This window comes from Helianthus annuus, chromosome 14, assembly GCF_002127325.2.
Source record: "Helianthus annuus cultivar XRQ/B chromosome 14, HanXRQr2.0-SUNRISE, whole genome shotgun sequence".
In the NCBI taxonomy this organism is placed as follows: Eukaryota; Viridiplantae; Streptophyta; class Magnoliopsida; order Asterales; family Asteraceae; genus Helianthus; species Helianthus annuus.
This window is the reverse complement of record NC_035446.2, coordinates 164,565,827-164,575,375: the sequence shown is the minus strand read 5'-3', so window position 1 is coordinate 164,575,375 and position 9,549 is coordinate 164,565,827. Positions and strand designations below refer to the sequence as shown.

Genomic DNA, 9,549 nt, shown 5'->3' with positions numbered 1-9,549 from the left:
TTTATATGCTTGATTTATCCATAAGAAAAAAAATATATGCTTCAAACGATTAAGAGTTATTTTCATCTATCTTTTGCTTGATTTATCCATAAGAAAACACATATATGCTTCAAACGATTAAGCGTCATTTTCATCTATCTTTTGTTTTAACGACGAACACACGCATCTTAAAATCTACTCCTAAAATCCATCTATTGCTTGCTTGCTTTGTTGGACTTGGACCCACATCACTTTGGTGAGGACATACAACTTGCCACTAGGCCAAGAGGCCATCGATGATCGACCCAAAGGATGAAACCACAAGAACTTAGGAATAGTGACATTTTCATCAAATTGAGGGTGTGTGCCAACTGCCAAAGATTTCAAGAAGTTAGAAGCAATCACTAATCAACAACATGCAAGATAGTTGCTTGTTCTCGAGAATTATAGTTGGTGTTTATACCTAAAGTTCGGTTTCCGTATAAACAAAAGTGCAAGTAAGACCTTTAATCATGTTAAAAGTATATGTTGCAATATTTCTAGAATTGTATGGTCATTGCGTCTTTTATTTGGAGATTTTGCACTAATAAGTCAAAATTTAGATTGCGGTTAATCAGATCATAATTCGTGGAGGTAATGTTGTTCTAAGGTTCAAAAAAATGTTTGGGAACTTTTAATAACGAAACAAGTAATATCTTCTGTTTGAAAACCATTCAAATCATTTTAGATGCATTTAGATTCTTTTGATGATAATTTAAGTAGATATAAAAGGTGCTTGTATGAAGACCAAACTCCAAACATACTACCCTATGACCATTGTAAACAACTCAAATTCTGTCAAAATCATATAAATAAATGCTAACTTTGTTTAATGTGTGCAACCCTTTGAAATGTTGAATAGTGTAGTTCAATTATGTTATGGTTTCCTCAATGGGGTTAGTTGTCCAATGGCAATAAAAAACCGTTTAAAACACTAGTGTAAGGCCTTCAATTCAAGTTTCACATGAAGAAAGAAATTAGCCATTCAAAAAAAGTATGATATGGTTTCGTTGGCTAAATTGGACTCTAAATTTTAGTTAATCTAGTTCAGTGTTAAAATATCAAGTAGAAGAACCGTGTTGCGTATTAAATAAAGGGTTGTGAGACATTGAAAAGAGAATGACCCCTTAAATGCATTTTTAGTAATGTAAAACTCATTAATGTTTATATATTTTATAAATTAGTGGGTAGTGGTCGGCCAGGGCGGATCCAACAGTGTTTTGGACCCCTCTGTTCGGGAAAAAAATGAAAAAAATAGTGGAAACCTTGTATGATTTGAAAAAAAAAATTGAGAATTGGTGAAAATCTACCAAAAGGAACCCGGTGAAAAAAGTTACTGAATCTGCCACTGGTGGTTGGTCCACAAAAAACCCGAACCCATACCCGGACCCGAAAAAAAAAAACTGGAATCGGGTGTTATAAAACCTGGTTTTTTATACCCAAACGCAAACCCGGGTCGGGTATGCATTTTTGTTATAAACCCCGAACCCAAAACCGGGTTTTTTATACCCGTTTTCAACCCGGGCTTCACGAGTACCCGTTTTTTTTTAAACCCGCAACCGGTTTTTGGATATACCCAGAACCGGGTTTTATAAATACCCGGAACCGGGTTGGATCGGGTATTACCGTTACAAGCTAGCTGTTAAACACAACAAACGTTTTCTGCTCATTTTCAACGGTAATATTACCGTTTTGGGTCTTTTGAGGTTATTTTGGGCATTGGTTCTATGTTTGGGTTAGTTACACAACTCAATTTTACACCGAAAATCAACAAAAACCCGTTCAAAAAATGGCTTCGCAAAGTGCTACGTCTTCCGTTGGCGTGGATTCTACGGCTACCAAAGCAAGCGTCGTGGAGGTTATTCCTACAACTCGAAACCAAGAAATTTGGGTTCATTTTGAGTTATATAAAATGTCTTTTCGACCAAACAAAGCTCGATGCGTTCAGTGTCGAGATGAACAATAAACGAAGACAATCAATTTACTCGAAGCCATCTATGTTCATTATCTTATTCAACCCGGTTCTATGATTATCTAGGTGTCATGTATTTCTATGTTTTATGAAATAAAAAGGTTTTGCATTTTATATTTCTATGTTTTATGCAAAAAAATGAATACCCGAACCCTACCCAATGCATACACGAACCCTACCCGAACCCGGAAATAGGGTATTATAATACCCGAGTATTAGAAAACCCAACCCGGACCCTACCCGAACCCGAGCATATAGGGTATACATTTTTTTGTATAAAACCCGGGCCTCGACCCGACCCGGTATTATCAATACCCGATTTTGTAGAACCCGATCGTACCAGAACCCGATTCCATACCCGGAACCGGGTATTCTAAAAACCCAATTTGTGCATCACTATTAGTGGGTGGTGTGTCTTTCATTCTATGAAGTATGAATAAATTTATGTTAGTTATTTTGGAATATATGCGAGGATTGGGGCGGATTTACAACAATCAGACTGGATTAGCCGCACCCCATAACTTTTTTAGTAGTCATTCAAGTTTTTATAGAGCGACCCCTAAGCAAGGCCGGCTCAACCATTTTTGTGGTCTAAGGCGAAGCAAAATCTTGTGTCTTTTTTCCTAAAAAGATGTATGTAATTGAAAGTTAAACTTGAAGGGCTCGAGTGTAATTATTTGAAATATTGTGTTAAAAATTAAAAACAAGGAAAAAAAATGGTGAACCAGGGATTCGAACCCGGGTCTCACCAACATCCATACATACACAAAACCACTACACTACCAACCATCAATTTGTTGATAATCCATACCCTAAATCTTTTATAAATGGATTGTAGTTTCATTAAATTGTAGAGGCCCTATAGTTTTGATGGCCCAAGGCCCAAGCGTCATTACGCTTACTCTTGAGCCGGCCCTGTCCCTAACAAAAATTTAACACCAACTTCCATAACATGAAACTTTGATACCGACCCCACATAATATTTGACAGCGACTCCTGAGAAAAAAAAATAATTCTAGATTTTAAAATATTTGAAAATAAATATTAGAGTAAACTGCTATTTTGGTCTCTGTGGTTTGGGCAGTTTTGCCATTTTAGTCCAAATCTCAAACTTTTTAAATCTGGGGCCCTGTGGTTTGCATTTTGTTGTCATTTTAGTCCAAAACTCAAAATCTCTCATTTTTTTTACTGTTTTAAGGTCCCTTTATTGTCTTTATCTGCTGGGGTAATTTGGTCATTTAATTTTCATTAAAACAATTTATTTATTAAAAAACCCACATAATATAAATACCACCACCACCAAAATCTCCGCACTTCCTCTCTCTCTCTAAACGCCATTTCATCAATCTCTCCATTAATTCACACACAAATTCATGCAACACATCTGTAATCCACTCCATTATCTCATCAATTTCAGTTTCATCATCTCAAATCCACGGTAGAAATCGACGGAGATGAGTGGCAACACCATAGTGGCAAACCATCTTCTTCAAAATTCAGACCCAAACCCTCCCAAACCACAAACCCTCATGTCTTGGCTGCCATTAACACTTGAAATTTAAAAAAAAAACATCAAAAGCAACGAGAGTGGTAGGAGGAGTTTACCGGAACCCTGTCGGAAAGAAAGAACGCCGGTGATTGCGGCTGCCACCACCGCCCCCATCTGCCACCACCGCCCCCATCTCTCTACACCACCAGCATCAAACACCAGCCACCACCGCCCCTAGAAACCATCATCATCAACCATCAAACACCACCCCACTCCACTGACCACGATCTTCGCAATACACCAACCACCACCGAGAAAGCCCTCTCCGACGACCAGATCCGTCATAACGCCGACGTCAACTTCAAGAACCACCTAAAACAATGCGGGGTGTTCGTTGATCTTCAACTTTCATCTCCGAACTCTTCATCTTCAACGTTCACCATCACCGTCTTCGTTGATCTCGTTAACCTGCAACTTTCATAAAATCTATTTTCATCTTCTCCGATGAGTCCTCCGGCCACCATCACCTTCACCGTCGCTCCATCATAACCACCACTCCGACCACCACATTCTCAGGCAACTGTTGCGTCCATCATCAGTCTTTTTCATCGTCATCATCATCGTCTCTGAACTTCACCGGTAACCTGCAACATCTCCGGCGACCACCACCTCTATCTTCCTGTATCGGACCTCCATCTTCCTGATTGTCTGTCGTCGTCTGATTGTTGTCGGCTGAAGTTAATTTTAGGGTTTTGATGTAACTGGGATAGGGGGTATTTATATTATGTGGGTTTTGTAATAAATAAATTGCTTTAATAAAAATTAAATGACCAAATTACCCCTGCAGATAAAGACAAAAAGGGGCCTTAAAATAGTAAAAAATGAGAGATTTTGAGTTTTGGACTAAAATGGCAACAAAATGCAAACCACATGGACCCAGATTTAAAAAGTTTGAGATTTGGACTAAAATGGCAAAACTGCCCAAACCACAGGGACCAAAATGGCAGTTTACTCTAAATATTAAAATTAAAAACTATATAAACAACTAAACCCAACAAACCAACTAAACATAATCAATAACTCAACCCATTTAAAAGAATATTAAGACCATAAACAACTTAATCCAACAAAGTAATCAAACCCAGTTAACATTTTTTTTTACCTAAACTAATGAAAAAAGAAGCGGCAATCACTCATAAAGAAACGGACACATTACCAATCAGGGGTTTCTGAACGACTGAATCATTGATTCATCGATTTGAACACCCTATTCGAGTAGTACTCGTAACAGTCTTTCAAGATCGAAGAGAACAGCCACCCAGATTTGAGGTAAATTTTAATTTTTTTTCTTTAAATTGTACTTTATTAGTTGATCATATTTAGGGCTGTAAACAAAACAAACCGAACGAACACGAACAAGGCCTTGTTCATGTTCGTTCGTTAAGGAAATAAATGTGTTCACGAAGGGTTCATGAACACTTACTGAACGAGATTTTATGTTCGTGTTCGTTGATTAAGGAAACGAGCGTGTTCGCGAACGGTTTACGAACACAAACGAACACAAATAAATTTGGCGAACGCGACGAAGGATAAAGATAGATGACCCAGAGAGTAGCACTTGAACTTGAATCTCTCATTGTGGAACAGAGGTCGATCATATTTGACGATGTAAATAATGAGAAATGAAATGGAAATTATGCATAAACAAGGTTAAAGTGGGTATCCTAGTTTAATTGTTAGGGTAATAAAATGAATAAAAGTTTAATAATATAAAAAGTACAAATAAAATATAAGAAAGTACAAAGATCTTCAATTAAAACACAAACATACGAACATAAACGAACGCAAATCAACGAATGTTCACGAACACCTTACCGAACGTTCACCAACAACACAATCGAACGAACGAGACCTCTATTCATGTTCGTTCATTTAACTAATCGAACGAAAGTTCTTGTTCATATTCGTTTGTTTATTAATCGAACGAACATAGACGAACTTCACGCCGAACGGTTCGCTGAACGTTCGGTTCGTTTACAGCCCTAATCATATTTAGATTATTGATTATTGGTTTAGATAATATGATTTGGTATTTGATTATGTGTGTTGTAGACTTACAGTGTGTTAAACTTGTTGGCAGATTATATGGTTTTGGACTTTATGTTGTTTCTTAATGTCAGAAACAATGTCTACTTTAGGAAACATAAATCCCATAATGTAACTATTTCTTTAAAAGTTGAAAAATCATCTTCTATTACATGTGTTGACGTACTTTTGTTATGTATTTGAAATTTAATTTGTTTTTATCTTTTCGTCATGTTACCCAAACTTCCGACCCCATGAAAAAAGTTTTCGGGTCCAAGGTGCTTTCAAGGTGGAATTCCTAAATGGGAGAACACATCAAAATTCAAAAGGTATTTTTTAGCTTCGATGCATAACTATTGATGTTCGATAACAATGTATATGTTACGGTTAAGCCATGTTCGATAACAATGTATGTGTGACGGTTAAGCCATGTGTTAAGCCGTCATATGTTTTCTGATCTTTCAATCCTTGTTTGATTTTTTCTCACCATGGCACCATCACAATTTAAGATGTATTTTTTTAGTTATCATTTTATTTAAAATCGAGTTAAATGCCATTTTAGTCCCTGTGGTTTGGACCATTTTGCCAGTTTAGTCCAAAGGTTTCATTTTTAACCTGTGGGTCCAAAAAGGTTTCACAGTTGCCATTTTAGTCCACTTGGTTAACTTCATCCATTTTTTCTGTTAACGAGAAGGCCAATTTGGTCATTTTGTATGTAATTCTGTTAACTAAAAGGGCAATTCAGCCATATAAAATGACCGAATTGGCCTTCTCGTTAACAGAAAAAATGGATGAAGTTAACCCAGTGGATTAAAATAGCAACTGTGAAACCTTTTTGGACCCACAGGTTAAAAATGAAACCTTTGGACTAAACTGGCAAAATGACCCAAACCACAGGGACTGAAATGGCATTTAACTCTTTAAAATCTAAGATATTTCGATACAAATGACTTTAACATGAATAAATTTTTGGACATTTGTATTCATTGTGCATTCAACAGTACATGAAGGGGTCTATGATCATGATACCTCATGAAACCTTAGTATATATTACTGTCTCCTTTAACAAGAACATAAAGAATAATGCATGGTGGTTTCTCCATCTTTAAAGACTAATTTTCTTTTCATGTTTTTTTTTTTTTTATGAAGGCAGCAAGTATCTGAATTCGTACACATACGGCTGAATTTCTATCATTTTAGCGGGATTGGATTTCGTTTCACCATTAAGACACTCCATTATTAACCTTTTAAGCGAGCCCGATTGCGGCAACTGGCTATAAATCCATTCCAAAAGTGACTCCAGGTCATCTGCAAAATCCTTCATGTGCCAGTGTAAAAGCTTCGGTACCATAATCTTTTTCTTGCTAATAACCCCAACCGACGCGTCTAGATACTCTAGCCTCGCTCTTGCTAGTTCATTCACTATGTCCTCAGCTGTATACACTCTCAGCTGCATATAACAATACAACCACCATAAGTAATCTAGCTTTAAAACATACTAGTCACATGCATAAAGCTAGCTTACCGCTGGCGAGGACCAGCTTCCTCTACAAAGAGCAAATGTCACATTGGGCTCTGGGAACCCTAACCCATACGCGTGTCGTAGTAGTATTTCCCTCTCATTTGCTAGACCCTTGTAGGATTAAACAACAATATGTATGTCAGGTTAAATTATATCTTAAAAGTTGTTATAAAGATTTTAAGTATTTTGTGGTGTCAACCAACGTTGTAAAATAAGGTCTACAAGGCTAAGTACTCGCTGCAAGGTAGGTTGCCGAAACGATTTTCTTCAACTCCGCCTAATTACTTGGAACCGATTAAACGTGATCAACCTTGGCCAGAATCGGATCTAGTTGGTCAGCTCAGGCCAAGTTTGACTTAAAAAATAAAACATAATTCCTAAGTCTGTCATATTAAAAAATGAATATAATTTTTAATGAATGAATATCATTTTTTGAAATATCTTACGATTTGAACATGTATTTTTTTATTTATATTGATATTCACGTATTTGTTATAAATATTAGTAAACTAATGATATTTGACATATATATAATTTCCCGAAAACTAATTTCTTTATAATTTAACATGTCCGATTACTCCCCGAGTACTCGCAGCTCCCCAGTCGACCGACTTAGGAGCGCCTAACGACTTCTGCAACCATGGTGTCAACTTACATGATTTGAGTTTGACGGATGCCTAAGAATGAAGTGCTCGATGGCGAGGGCATTAACGACAATACCACCCACATTGATTACCGCCTTATTCATGAGAACTAGTTGCTTTTCTTGTGTTGATGGCAATCCATGTTGTAGAAACGCCTGCGACCAATTACAATTAACTAAGAACGTCATGTTTATTTTCTGATTTTCTATACTAGTTTAAGATTTCTTACAGTACATGCATTATGCAGGCATTGTATATGTTGATCCAGAATGCTAACTTCTGCTTATACGTCAACAAGTTCAACTTCGCACTGCAAAGTTTCTGCATCAAAACCCTGAACAAAGTAACATGTAGTTAATTAATTCGTTACACAACCACGCGTAAACATTTTCTAAAAAACATCAGCAAGTTAGTTAGTTGGTTGGTTAGTTAGTTACCTGATTTTTCCGACTTCCGTGGAACATTCAGAAATGCGCGTATGGTCAAGGGTAGTTCGTGTAATCTGTGTGAAAGTCTTGTATGGACCGATGTCTCTAACAGCACCGTCAAAGTCAAGTGATATGGAATACGGGTCGTAACTTGACCCGTTATTATTGTAGAAAAATGTGGGTGCTGTACAGTTAAAACTTGTTTTAGAGATGAAGCTTTTGGAACTCATGCAGGAGACTTGCTTGTGTGCGATATCCGACCCTTCTTCGCTGTCTGGAAACGGCTGATTCATATCTAGAAATATTCCTATTAAGCACTTAATAAGATCTTCAGATAACTTATTCGGATTTCTTGTATGATTATGATTATGATTTACTTCCAATACCGAAAGCCCAAGCTTAGCGTATTTGAAGTCGACTGAAGAACCAAATGAAGATCGTCTTCTCTGCGTGTCGAAATCTTGTGATTCATGATTATTGTTCATGAATTTTAGTCTGCTTTGCTGTCGCCTATGTGGTTTTATTCTAGATCGTTGGTGACGTGGATGCAGGTTCTTTAGCTGCTGCAGTTCCCATTCTCGGGTTTGTTTTTTCTCTAAGTATAAGCTGAGGTTCAACTTGTGAACCTTTTTTTCAAGCCACATGATTTCTTCTTCCACTGTGGCTAGTTCTGTAAGCAGTTCTTTTATCTGTACACAAAAGTTGTTATGTTAAAGTAGTTGACCATCACCTTTTGCAGTATGATCATGTTAAGTTTTATTATTTGGAATAGTTATGCTTTTTATTTTATATTCATACCTTAAAGGGAAGGTGAGTTTGAGTAGATAAACAAGGACAACATGGACCATCCAATGCATACTGCAAGACTTTGCTAAGTTTTAACTCTTCTTCTAATTCCTCTTCAAGTTGCTCAACCTTTTCATCATATTCAATGCTTTTATGAGATTCAAATTGACTAGACATGTACTAGTAAAGTGTAGAATCAAACATAGAAACTAATATCCAAAATGGTGTTATAAAACAAAGATAGAAGAAAGTTTGAAAAGATAAAAAAAAAAAAAAAAAGACCTCTTGTTGAAGAGCCAATGTTTTTTGATTCTGCTGAGTCTCCTGCATGATGAGTTCTTCAAATTTCATTCTATTGAAATATTAGAGAAACACAAAGAGAGAGAGATATGATGATGGGGAGGTGTGACAAATTGGAGGGGAGTGTAGGGAACTATAATAAAGGTTAGGCAACATCTAAATAAATGTTCATCATTTACTCTCTTTCTTCTAGAACTATATAAACTTCATTTAGACTTGGTTTATGTTCAAGGAGTTGTGTCTTTATTTAACAGGGGTGTAAACGAGTTAGGCCGAGCCCGAGCTCAGTTCCTCATGTTGTTATG

General features: G+C 36.7%; 1 protein-coding gene and 1 long non-coding RNA gene across 3 annotated transcripts; one reads left to right on the top strand and one right to left on the bottom strand.

Annotated features, from left to right (window-relative positions):
- Positions 1 to 4,610: 4,610 nt before the first annotated feature.
- Positions 4,611 to 8,174, top strand: LOC110918183. 2 transcript variants are annotated; one of them, XR_002581121.2, is made up of 4 exons: positions 4,611 to 4,808; positions 5,829 to 5,893; positions 6,714 to 6,867; positions 7,978 to 8,174. It is a non-coding gene; the product is annotated as an uncharacterized LOC110918183 (long non-coding RNA). The 2 variants fall into 2 exon arrangements; XR_002581120.2 differs by having other exon boundaries at positions 6,714 to 6,896.
- Positions 6,516 to 9,403, bottom strand: LOC110918179. The gene is made up of 7 exons (XM_022162530.2): positions 9,227 to 9,403; positions 8,957 to 9,073; positions 8,168 to 8,847; positions 7,965 to 8,064; positions 7,742 to 7,885; positions 7,090 to 7,197; positions 6,516 to 7,014 (listed from the first exon to the last, which is right to left on the bottom strand). The coding sequence occupies exons 1-7, from the start codon at positions 9,293 to 9,295 to the stop codon at positions 6,706 to 6,708; spliced, it is 1,527 nt and encodes a 508-aa protein (XP_022018222.1). The 5' UTR covers positions 9,296 to 9,403; the 3' UTR covers positions 6,516 to 6,705.
- Positions 9,404 to 9,549: the final 146 nt, after the last annotated feature.